Raw genomic sequence first — 12647 nt, 5'->3', positions numbered from 1 at the left:
TCGTCATCCATCATAATGGCGCAGGCGTCGCCGCAGTCCAGCCCGCCTGCTTTCGGCTTGCGCTTCTTCACGCTGCTCTCCCACGCCGCTCTGATCACGCGCCGCCGAGCGGCTCTGTACCAGTGGAACATTCCCACGACCACAAGCCCCATCGCCAGCAGGGGCAGCAGGCTGACCAGAAGCACAGACACCAGCGGGTCGTCAGGGGTCGGGTCCACGACTGGGGAAGAACAGACACGATGAATGGATAGGTGGAGGTGCGCCATGGGGGGTGGGACTGAAAGGAAAACGAGTGGGTGGGTTATAACCAGGTTATTTTGGGGCCCTTGCTCAAGGGCACCTCGGCAGTGCCCCGGAGGCAGACTGGCTCCTCTCCAGCCACCAGTCCACACTCCGTATTGTTGTCTGGGCCGGGACTTGAACCGGGAACCCTCTGGTTGAGTGTGATGCAAAATAAACACACTAACAAATCACGATTCCTGATTGGTCCAAAACAAAAACCTGAAAGGACAAAACAGAATCAGCAAACGCATTCCAGCCCAACCCGGAGAGACGCTGGACTGCAGGCAGCGGAGCAGGAAACCACTGGTGGTGTGTGTGTGAACTACAGCTCCGCCCTTGAACTACGGCCCCGCCCTTGAACTACGGCCCCGCCCTTGGACTACGGCCCCGCCCTTGAACTACGGCTCCGCCCTTGAACTATAGCTCCGCCCTTGAACCTTCCTAGCGCTGCTGGAACATTTAGCTCTGCAGCCGTCTGCTGTGTGACTGAATGACGGCTGAAGGAGACGCCAAGATTCCAGTTAAAAATAACAATAAACGTCCTGGAATACGCACAGAGTATTTTTCCTTCATCGCTCCATTTCTCTTTTTCTCATCCTCTTCTTCAGAGGACTCAGAATCTCATTCTAATTCCCTTTTCATATTTTTACCTCTTGTTCATCAAAATAGAGAAATACGCTAACATCCCCATTTCATGTCGTGTGGAAGACTCCAGTCACCGTGACGGATGCAAGCTGAAAGCGCTCTACATGAGGCCTCACATTCACCCATTCATTCACACTCCAGTGGGCAACTGCTGCCATGCAAGGTGTCGCCCGACCCACTGGAGCAATCTGGGGCTCGGCGTCTTGCCCAAGGACACTTTGACAAGTGGACAGTCAGAGCTGGGATTGGAACGGCTGATCTCCTGATCTCCTGATCTCCTGATCGACCGGCTGAAGTATCCCAGTGACTGGTGGAGGTCTGGCAGAGGCTCGACGAGCACACAGCGCAAAAGAGGAATCCACGGCGGGAACAATTAGTTCTGCCTCTCATTCTGAGCAGAGCATGCAGAACGGACGTCCACGACAGGAGAGAGCAAGTCCCAGTAGAACCAGTCCACTCGGTCCCAGTATAACCAGTCCATTCAGTCCCAGTAGAACCAGTCCACTCGGTCCCAGTATAACCAGTCCATTCAGTCCCAGTAGAACCAGTCCATTCGGTCCCAGTATAACCAGTCCATTCGGTCCCAGTAGAACCAGTCCACTCGGTCCCAGTAGAACCAGTCCATTCAGTCCCAGTAGAACCAGTCCACTCGGTCCCAGTATAACCAGTCCATTCGGTCCCAGTAGAACCAGTCCACTCGGTCCCAGTAGAACCAGTCCACTCAGTCCCAGTAGAACCAGTCCATTCGATCCCAGTAGAACCAGTCCATTCGGTCCCAGTAGAACCAGTCCACTCAGTCCCAGTGGAACCAGTCCATTCAGTCCCAGTAGAACCAGTCCACTCGGTCCCAGTATAACCAGTCCATTCAGTCCCAGTAGAACCAGTCCATTCGATCCCAGTAGAACCAGTCCACTCGGTCCCAGTAGAACCAGTCCATTCGATCCCAGTATAACCAGTCCACTCGGTCCCAGTAGAACCAGTCCACTCGGTCCCAGTAGAACCAGTCCACTCGGTCCCAGTAGAACCAGTCCACTCGGTCCCAGTAGAACCAGTCCATTCGGTCCCAGTAGAACCAGTCCACTCGGCCCCAGTAGAACCAGTCCACTCGGTCCCAGTATAACCAGTCCACTCAGTCCCAGTAGAACCAGTCCATTCGGTCCCAGTAGAACCAGTCCACTCGGCCCCAGTAGAACCAGTCCACTCGGTCCCAGTATAACCAGTCCACTCAGTCCCAGTAGAACCAGTCCATTCGGTCCCAGTAGAACCAGTCCACTCGGTCCCAGTAGAACCAGTCCACTCGGTCCCAGTATCACCAGTCCACTCGGTCCCAGTAGAACCAGTCCACTCGGTCCCAGTAGAACCAGTCCACTCAGTCCCAGCAGAACCAGTCCATGTCATCCTGAGGATCCTGAGAAACATTCCTGCATGCATTCATTACTGTGAGACTGTGATGTCAGCAGTCAGGGGAGGAGCTGAAATGATGATGTCATAATATTATTGTGTACTTTGTCGTCCGACATCACAGTCGGTTCAGATGCAACGCTTTGTTTGACCTTTGGGATGAAAGGATTGTCCCAAATGAGAAAACAAAGGGCTATTACCCGGGGCAAATATTTATGGTATGTGTAAATACCATTTAATTGCCACTGCCTACCTTCAGTGATACATGTGACGGCATGAGAGCTTTAAAAAGTACATTTAGATTCTGAGAACCCAACCCCAGCATCATGGCGAGGCAGCGAGGGTTAGCGGTGTTCCGTGCCCAGAGCCGGTTCACCGCGCACTGGAAATGTTTTTGATTCGAGTTAAACACAGACAGGAAACGTGTCTGAGCTCTGCAGCGTCCAGTCTGAGACTCACGGAGGGGGACGCTAGCGGGACGCTAGGAGCGTCTCCCAAACAGCACTTCCTGTTTGCCACGATGACACTAGCTGCTGTCGCTATTAGCAACATGAACAAGAGCCAAAGGAACACCCACAGCTACTGAAAGTTCGGTTTAAAACCCAGAACACGCTGGCGGGACGATGGGAGGAGAACCAAGAGAGGATTTACTGCTGAAGGGAAGACAAGCAGCAATAAAGGAGAAGGACACAAATATATTTACTCATTCACAGAGTACAAATGTGGCTCGCTGCTAACCAAATAGCATCTGATGAGCTGCACAGCCGCTTATGAGACGGGGCCCACACTGCCGCGTGGACGGGTTCCACCCAGGCGCGTGGATGGGTTCCAACCAGGCGCGTGGACGGGTTCCACCCAGGCGCGTGGATGGGTTCTATACAGGCACGTGGATGGGTTCCACCCTGCCGCGTGGACGGGTTCCACCCAGGCGCGTGGACGGGTTCCAACCAGGCGCGTGGACGGGTTCCATACAGGCGCGTGGATGGGTTCTATACAGGCGCGTGGACGGGTTCCATACAGGCGCGTGGACAGTTCATTTGTATGTGTATATATATATATATGTATATTTCTACGGATCTTGCTCTGAAATGCCGTCCTTTTCTTGTGGAGACTTTAGGAGCCCTACGGGGACGATGTTCATGTACTCACTGGGAGAGAACGTGATCTTGTCGTTGCACTCGTCCTCGTCTGTGCAGGAACAGAAGGACGCCGTCCCACTCGTTGTGTTCCTCTCCTTCATCACGCAGGTGGAGCTGTTGTAGTCGTCCAGCATGATGCCGTACAGAGGCTCGGACGGGTTGTGACAAAGGGTTTCCACGGAGAAGCCCGTCCCGTTCTTTCTCCTACGAGGCCCAGAGACAGAGCGTACAGAGACCTGCAGGACAGCGTAGGACAGCGAGTCCCTTCTAGGAGCTGAAGTTCTGCTCCCGCTGACGTACCAGATGGACACACAGACGTCGTTCGGCTCCACGCAGATGGACGTGATGGAGCAGTTGGACGTGCAGGTCCCTGTCCCGCTACAGGAGGACAGCTCCACATCACAGAACTTACACAGCTGGTTCATGGGGTAGAAGTGGGGCATACCTGCAGAGGACACACGCGCACGCATCAGGATTCATGTCGTCACCATGGAAACGCAGAACGGCGTCACTGCAGCGCTCTGCTTGCTGCTTCGGGTTGAAGCAGGAACACGTTGGTCCATTAATAAACTAGAAAAGCACTCAGAGAGCACAGACCTCCTCCAAGCAGCTCATTCCCCTCCTAACTGGATCCACACCGTCCACATGGTGATCTGGATCAGAACCAGAAAACATGTTTCATGATGGTTCATATCGGACCCCTTTATGACTGGGATTCTTGGCCAGTGAATTAAATGCAGATTTTACAAGATATTATTTTTTAAAGCCTCCATTATAAGTAAATGGGAAAATCCAGATGTTTCTGTATCCAGACGGGAATCCGGATCGCTCTCAGAATTTAATGAATCTGAATGAAACCGAGACAAACAAACAAATAAACAAACACCATCAAAAACACAACGTCCTCAACGGAGGTAATAATCCGAGCTGGGAGGAGTCATCAATAGAATCCTCATGTCTCTTGGACATGAGACAGACCATGCAGGTCTTTGGTTGAGAGCAACTATAAATACAAGAGTAACACATGATCGCCTTGGAAAGCGCTGCCTGTTAATGCAACGCACTTTAATATCATCATTAGCATTAGCAAACTACAATCAGAGCAGGTGTAACAATCAGAGCAGGTGTAACAATCAGAGCAGGTGTAACAATCAGAGCAGGTGTAACAATCAGAGCAGGTGTAACAATCAGAGCAGGTGTAACAATCAGAGCGGGTGTAACAATCAGAGCGGGTGTAACAATCAGAGCAGGTGTAACAATCAGAGCAGGTGTAACAATCAGAGCAGGTGTAACAATTAGAGCAGGTGTAACAACGAGAGCAGGTGTAACAATCAGAGCAGGTGTAACAATCAGAGCAGGTGTAACAATCAGAGCAGGTGTAACAACGAGAGGGAACGAGGTCAGACACAGAACACAAGAAATAAAAAGGCAACACACGAAGGCAAGCAAAACATAATACAAGAAAAAACACAAACATGTTCTCTGGTTCTCTGAATCAGTCTCCGCCCATTCCTCAAGCGTACAATGGAACCTCGGTTCTCGAACACACAGCCGAGCCCAGCGGAATCAGCACGTAGCCGGGCCGAGCTGCAAACCAAACCCAAAGCCTCCGAGAGGCCTTTAAAACGGAGAAGCAACAAATCAGAGTCCAGCTACGTTCTGATCAACGTTAGCGTGAGAGCTAATCGACTACATGATCAATGATTCACAACTTCTGCATCAGGACTCACATGGTTAAACCCAAACGCCCGCCCAGATACAGTTCCCTGATTCTGGGGGCTGAAGCAATGAAAGAACTGACAGGAGCAATCAGCCCAGATATGCTGACATTGTCTGACAGCGCCGCCCTGCTGGTTCTGCAGGTACTGCATGCGGTACAAGGCGCGTTCTACTGGGCTGCAGTGTAATCAGCACCGTCTCCGAGCCGTTCTCTGAGACGCCGCTCTGCTCCGTGACCAGCTCAGACCTGCCTCCAGGGTTGCCGCCTGCTGGCCTCGGAGCCGCTGCCTCAGAAGCCGGCTAGCTGTTAGACTAGCAGCAGAAAGGTCAACAGAAAGGTCAACGTGTGTTGTGTGGCATTTGTGTTGAAATGAAGCTGACTTCCTGGGTGGGATGAAGCTTTGTGTGTCGTACGAGGGTGGTGCAGGACTGGGTGGGTGGGAGAACCATCCCACGCTGGGGGGGGGGGATTTCCTTGGAGCTCTGCACCATTTGGATCAGATATGAGTTTGTTGCCTAAGATAACTGTCAGCACACGTCGCCACGGAGCGACACCCAGCCCAGGAACATGCCAGAGAACGACCCGCTGACTGAGAGGCATGCAGCTGAGATGACCTGACTGTCAAAAGGAGCCTCGTTCTCACCGACAACAACAACAACACACATCTGAACCCCAAGACGTAGACAAAACAGCAGCTCCCAGCGCCGCCTGCACTAGCGCCGAATCGGCAGACATGGCAGCAGCAACGGTGAAAGCAGACCAGAGCGGGATCCACCAGATCCCCCCCCTCCCCCCGACAGATGGCCCTTCAGCAGTCGGTTTCTGACCCCCGATCACATCTCCACAGGCTGGATCGTTCATTTGACAGGAAGCACAGTTAACAGACCGTCAGGACACATGGCGTCAGACAGAGTCCAGGTTTGAGGGCGCAGCGTGTCGACGAGCCTCAGAAGCAGCGCGGAGACAACGAATCCCAATGGTTGAGAGGAGGAGGAGCTCCTCCACGAATCACCGACGCTGTTTAAACCTGTGTAACGTCTACTTGCTTCCTCTCGCCTGTGCCTTTTGGCACACAAGACTCTGAAAGGGATAAAGGATGACATAATAAAGTTTTGCCTGAATCAAAATATGTTTAGCAACAAGCAGTGAGAAGACAGGTAGACTGCTGGGTATAGAAATGACTACCAGCCATTTCTGAAGCTTCAGGGGCAGACGAGTGCTGGGACTCTTTCCTCATGGACTATGTGCACTGACTGGATCCAGCACAAGAACCGAGTAGGATGATGACGATGGAGGAGGTGAGGACAGACTCAACGATGGAGGAGGTGAGGACGGACTCAACGATGGAGGAGGTGAGGATGGACTCAACGATGGAGGAGGTGAGGACGGACTCAACGATGGAGGGGGTGAGGATGGACCAGGGTTATTATAGTTAACGAAAACTAACGAAAAAACGAAAACTAGAATTAAAAAAACATTTTCGTTAACTAGAACTAATAAAAACGATAATTAAAATAGAACACGAAAACGGTATTGTCCGTTCACAAAACTAACTAAAACTAATAAAAATTAAAGACACAAATCTCTTCGTTTTCGTTTTTATCGATTTTGAAATTGATTTATTTTGCTCGGAGTTACGCGTGCTGGCGGCTCCGTCCGGCTGTTCCCGTCACTGCTCGTTGAGAATCGGATTGGTGACGTCACTAGCGACGGAAGCCGGCACGAAGCGCCGAGACAACAATAAGGGACTGCTTTTAACCTGCACCGACTGGAGCCCCCCCCCCCCCACACACACACTGGGGGGGCATGGCTCGCTGCATTAATGAGACATGAGAAGAAGATGAGCTGCTTGGAGCCAAGCCCAAAGTGAGGAGCCCCCCGATGGAGCCCCCCCGACGCAGCCCCCCTCAGCCAGGAGGACCTGGAGATGGTCTGGATGAACCGTGGATTGGATTAGAGACGGACGACGAGGACACTGAACACGTTGGTGAGTGGTTCTAGTCCCAAATACATTAGTCTTGTTGACCTTTAATGCTGATATAAAATGTAACAATAATCAGTGTTGTAAACTTTAATTGATATTAAAACCCCATAAAGTCCCAAAAGGAGAGGAAATAAATTATTTATTTTACTCATTCTGATCCAAAACCTAAAATGCCAATCACAAATGTTGGAGCCTCCATCTGCTAAAACCTGAAATGTATAATTGTCACACTGAAATCATCGTTATTGTCATGTCATGATTTCAGATCTAATATTGGGCTTCATTATAAATATACAATATTTAATGGGTTATCCTGGGGAAACTAGTTTAGGGTGCTAACAGTGTAAGAAATTAAACATCATGAAACAAGTAACGTTATTATCCCTGCTGTAAAAACAAGCGTTATTACAGACAGTCCTAATTAATACATAATAATTTAACTGTACTATTCTTTGTGTGTTTTACATTTGTTTGTTCTTTTTGCTCAGAGCTTGAACTGCCAGATGGAGAAACCAACAAGTTCCAGCTGAAGGGTGCTCTCACCCTTCAGCTCACCCTGAACGCTGCCTGAAGTACCCAAATACTGACTCGCTGATATCAAGAGCCAGAAAGCTCGTCCACGCTGAGAGCAAATCATCAGCGGCAAATAAAGTATTAAGTCCGAGATTGTAGCACGTTAGCAGCTATGCTGCGGACTGTTACGGTTGGTTGTTTAAAATTACTGAATAAATGTTTTATATGTTATCTTTTGTTGAGTTGTATTATTTTATTATATTTTAATCCTGCATCTGACAAATAACTGAAAGTACAAAAAACTAAAACTAATAAAAACGAAATTAAACTAAAAAAAACAAAACTAAAACTAATAAAAACTAACAAATCCACTCTAAAAACTAACTAAAACTAACTGAATTAGAGAAAACAAATTCAAAACTAACTAAAACTAAACTATAATTAAAAATCCAAAACTATTATAACCCTGGGATGGACTCAACGATGGAGGGGGTGAGGACGGACTCAACGATGGAGGAGGTGAGGACGGACTCAACGATGGAGGAGGTGAGGACGGACTCAACGATGGAGGAGGTGATGACGGACTCAACGATGGAGGAGGTGAGGACGGACTCAACGACGGAGGAGGTGAGGACGGACTCAACAATGGAGGAGGTGAGGACGGACTCAACAATGGAGGAGGTGAGGACGGACTCAACGATGGAGGAGGTGAGGACGGACTCAACGATGGAGGAGGTGAGGACGGACTCAACGATGGAGGAGGTGAGGACGGACTCAACGATGGAGGAGGTGAGGACGGACTCAACGATGGAGGAGGTGAGGACGGACTCAACGATGGAGGAGGTGAGGACGGACTCAACGATGGAGGAGGTGTGGACGGACTCAACGATGGAGGAGGTGAGGACGGACTCAACGATGGAGGAGGCGAGGACGGACTCAACGATGGAGGAGGTGAGGACGGACTCAACGATGGAGGTGTTGAACTGCCGCTGATAGTTATTGACGTGACTTTTGATCAGACATGGAGGGACGCGGTGGAACCGAGTGAGCCCTCTCCAGCAGACACGGCAGCGTGCGTCGTGGTATCGCTTCCTGCGGAGCAGCTTGAAGCTAGTCGCGCGAGTATTTTAGGACCTGGCCTGGACTGGCAGGGGGGCTGACAATGGAAATCGGCCTTTGGCTGCAACCGTGTTCATTTACGTTTTCATTTTTATTTCTTGAAAGTAAAATGGTCATTGATGTGCATTGTCAGCAAATAAATACAAATACTGTACATACTTTAGAAAGTACGTCTGCGGTGTGGAAGTATTCTGAAGTGGATGACAAGAACCTGGCGATTGAGCTGCTGTTCATTTTATTCTAAATATTGGTATTTAATATTTCCTGTTGCACGAGTCCAAGTCCAAAGTGATCCACTTTCCTGCATTCCTGGTAGCAGAGCTGAGCTCCTGGTCTCAGACGGTTAGCGGCTGCAGCCGGACACTCCTCTCCTCCCTTCAAGGGTCATGCTGGTGCACAATGTTAACGGCTTTCAGGTCTCTGACGTGCGCGGCTCACCGTTCCAGCTGCGAGAGCACTTCGACTGTCGCTTTTCTTACCGCTGCTCCGTGTGGAGGAACCACAGCGTGAACGGTGCACAAAGGAACGCGTGGGCTCTCGTGAACTTCTCCTGGTGGCTCCGGCCGTGCCGCCCTGATGTCTGCTCTTGACGAAGTCAAGACAAAGTGTGTAAATCAACGAGAATATGCAGTGTGAGATTCAGAGTATATGAAGACAGGATTGTTCATGTCATTCGGTCCTCCTCCCCTTTCCCTTCTTTCCAAAGCCACTGAGGATGTGAGCGCACAGCAGGCAGGAGGGCAGACAGGAAACGAGACACCATGAACAGGAAGGTCCGCCTCAAACTGCTCGACATGGATGGAAACTGAAAAACCTTCAACTCCAGCCAACCACGATGTCATTTCAGCGGCCGCTGGGACCTTCCGTAGCAGCTCCGGTCGCAACCTTCAGGATGTCAGGAGGGTTCAGCGTCTTCTATTTGTGGCGTCTGTGCCAACCTAAAACCCACATCCACCCCCCTGGCAGCTTGTGCCCAGGTCCTGGACAGACTGCTGTAGGTCATTACTCGACTAATTCAAACTCCACACACACAGACCGGTCCCAGCCTGGACCGTCTAAAGACCGTCACACGGTGGTGCTGTCAAAAACAACAGCAACAACAGCAGCAGCAACACCGTGAAAGTGTGTCTCCAGGAATCCATGTGCAGACATACAGCCGGTTCCCTGTGGAGAGGAGATCCCACCGAGATGATCCCCCACCCCCGGCCCGGATGTGTAGCTCCGTCTGTTCATGTTGCTGGAGCCTATCCCAGCAGGGCACACCCCAGAAGGGTCGCCAGCACATCACGGGGTCACACAGAGGACAAACAGCCGCTCACGCACACGTTCCACACACAGTTTGCTGTGAATTCACCAAAGCTGCATGTTTGTTGGGCAAAGCCCGGAGAAAAGCTCCGCAGACACGGAGAGAACATACAAACTCACACGGAAGGGAATCGAACCCGGAACCTTCTTGCTGCGAGGGAATAGTGCTAACCACTACGCCACTGCGCTGCCCATAAAACTGGAATGCCCAACATGGGGCTCAAACACACGACCCCCCGACAGAGCCAACCAGGAATACAATTATTATTTAAATCCTCTTGAAGAATTTGCGTGCCATCCTTTACGCGTGTCGTCCTTTTTGTCCTCTAACATAAGTGAGAGGACACAACAGGCTGTCCTACGGTTTGTAGCTGCCACAGCAGGAGGCTGAACTTCTCAATGCGCCTCCATCGAACCCGGCAGTAATGTCCTCATTCTACACGTCTTCATCGTCACCTTTCACTCATTCCACCTTTTTGACCTGAGACGTCAGCAAAGTCCAGTCAGGTGGGGGGAGCACGAGGGGAGGGGGGTCAAAACTCAAAAGAAAACACTTAAAAGGAGGTCAAAGTGGCTCCTCTCCTCTCATTGGAGGGGCCTCCTCCAGTCCTGGTGTTTGGAGGGGCCTCCTCTAGTCCTGGTGGTCTGAGGGGCCTCCTCTAGTCCTGGTGTTTGGAGGGGCCTCCTCTAGTCCTGGTGGTCTGAGGGGCCTCCTCTAGTCCTGGTGTTTGGAGGGGCCTCCTCTAGTCCTGGTGGTCTGAGGGGCCTCCTCTAGTCCTGGTGGTCTGAGGGGCCTCCTCTAGTCCTGGTGTTTGGAGGGGCCTCCTCCAGTCCTGGTGTTTGGAGGGGCCTCCTCTAGTCCTGGTGTTTGGAGGGGCCTCCTCTAGTCCTGGTGCTTGGAGGGGCATCCTCCAGTCCTGGTGTTTGGAGGGACCTCCTCTAGTCCTGGTGTTTGGAGGGGCCTCCTCTAGTCCTGGTGGTCTGAGGGGCCTCCTCTAGTCCTGGTGGTCTGAGGGGCCTCTTCTAGTCCTGGTGTTCGGAGGGGCCTCCTCCAGTCCTGGTGTTTGGAGGGGCCTCCTCCAGTCCTGGTGTTTGGAGGGGCCTCCTCCAGTCCTGGTGTTTGGAGGGGCCTCCTCCAGTCCTGGTGTTTGGAGGGGCCTCCTCCAGGCTGATCTGGAGGGGGCGGGGTAATAAGAAGCGCCCCGTGTGGGCGTATGAGGGCATGTGGGTGGACGTTTGTGTCTATTTGTGACACATTCAATGCAACGCCACCGCTCAGCCCCTCTGGTATGTGGGATTTCCAGCTTGAAAATAGGGCGCGCTCTGGGAGGAGGGCAGCGACAGTCAGCAGAGAGAAGAGCAACGGACACCAGAAGACATGAGCTGGACACTGGACATGTCTGTTACAGTGAGACAGGGGACAGTGGGACGGAAATCTGAACGCAGCTCCTCCCCTTTCATCCTGATCCACACTTAAATGTAACGAGGTCCGCTCCGGCCGGGAACCAACAACCCATTCTCGGACCCTGCAGAGCCGAGTCGCCTCTGTCCGACCGTGAAGGTTTAAATCTGAAAAATGCTCATCCTCATTCCCAGAATGCAACTTGCTGCACATTTATTTAGCGCTCGAACCTCTTCCAAACACAGACTAGTGGAGAGCAGCAGAACCGAACCGCTCAAATCGGTCAAGAGTTTATAAAGTCAGCAGAGAGAAGCAGCTTCAAGTCAAACTCGGAAGCACGAGCACGCGGACCAATCAGCTTCATCCACGTGCGTGTGAACACGCGTGCAGTTCCCGAGCGGCCGCGCGTGCGTCACCTGTCAGCTCTCCGGAGAGCCATGCGTAACGCGCTGGAGAAAAGCAGGACGTGCGTGTCTCACCGGCAGTCCCGGGCTCCAGGAGCGGCGTCAGGAGAAAGATCAAAGACAGGGCTCCGCGCCGTGCGTCCATGTTTCCAAGACTCTCATTGACATGAACGAGAATCCGGGAGAGGAAGGAGCTCGTGTCCGCTGCGCCGTGCGCTCCGACGCGCGCAGCAGCTGGAGAGTCGCTGCTCGCGCTCTCTCTCTCTCACACAGACACGCACACGCACACACACTTCTCCAGGAAACCGGAGGCGGGAGGCAGGACTCTCCCTCCTCTCCCTCCTCTTCCTCCCTCGCTGGTTTTGGGACCATAAACACGCGAGTCCTTGATCAGGTTCGACCTTCAGCTCCAGCCTGACGAGGTTTGTCTGCAGATATTCAACCAACACTCATCCTTCCAGATTAGCTCAACCAACGACGTCGTGTTTTCACTGTTGGTTCAACCACAGGACTACTTTCCAAGTGGGTGGGCCCCAGAACAGGCCCCTCCTCCAGGGCAGATACTACAGGTACTCAGGGTTTGCTCTGCAGCAAGCCCAAACCAGAAGCCACACCCGAGGCTGAATTGTTCCGGCTGCAGCCCTGGCTGTGTGTTGGCTCCGATTGGTGCGGTCACCTGGACTCCTGGCCACGCCCTCCCACGTCTGAGTGGTGCGGTCCAGTGGACTCCTGG

The 12647-nt window shown here is 52.0% G+C and overlaps 1 protein-coding gene across 1 annotated transcript in view; it reads right to left on the bottom strand.

The window, feature by feature from the left end:
- The window catches only part of LOC137917792 (TGF-beta receptor type-2-like), a 21263-nt gene extending 9204 nt beyond the window's left edge, over positions 1–12059 (bottom strand). Inside the window, exons 1-5 of the mRNA XM_068760527.1 lie at positions 11990–12059; positions 3768–3912; positions 3478–3671; positions 431–433; positions 1–220 (exon numbers count right to left, since the gene is read on the bottom strand). The exon at positions 1–220 is cut by the window's left edge and continues 52 nt beyond it. Coding sequence (XP_068616628.1) covers positions 1–220; positions 431–433; positions 3478–3671; positions 3768–3912; positions 11990–12059 — 632 coding nt within the window. The remainder of the gene's footprint in view (positions 221–430; positions 434–3477; positions 3672–3767; positions 3913–11989) is intronic.
- Positions 12060–12647: the final 588 nt, after the last annotated feature.

Source organism: Brachionichthys hirsutus, chromosome 3, assembly GCF_040956055.1.
Source record: "Brachionichthys hirsutus isolate HB-005 chromosome 3, CSIRO-AGI_Bhir_v1, whole genome shotgun sequence".
Lineage (NCBI taxonomy): Eukaryota > Metazoa > Chordata > Actinopteri > Lophiiformes > Brachionichthyidae > Brachionichthys > Brachionichthys hirsutus.
Note: the sequence above shows the minus strand (reverse complement) of the source record. Positions and strands in the feature narration are given on the sequence as shown.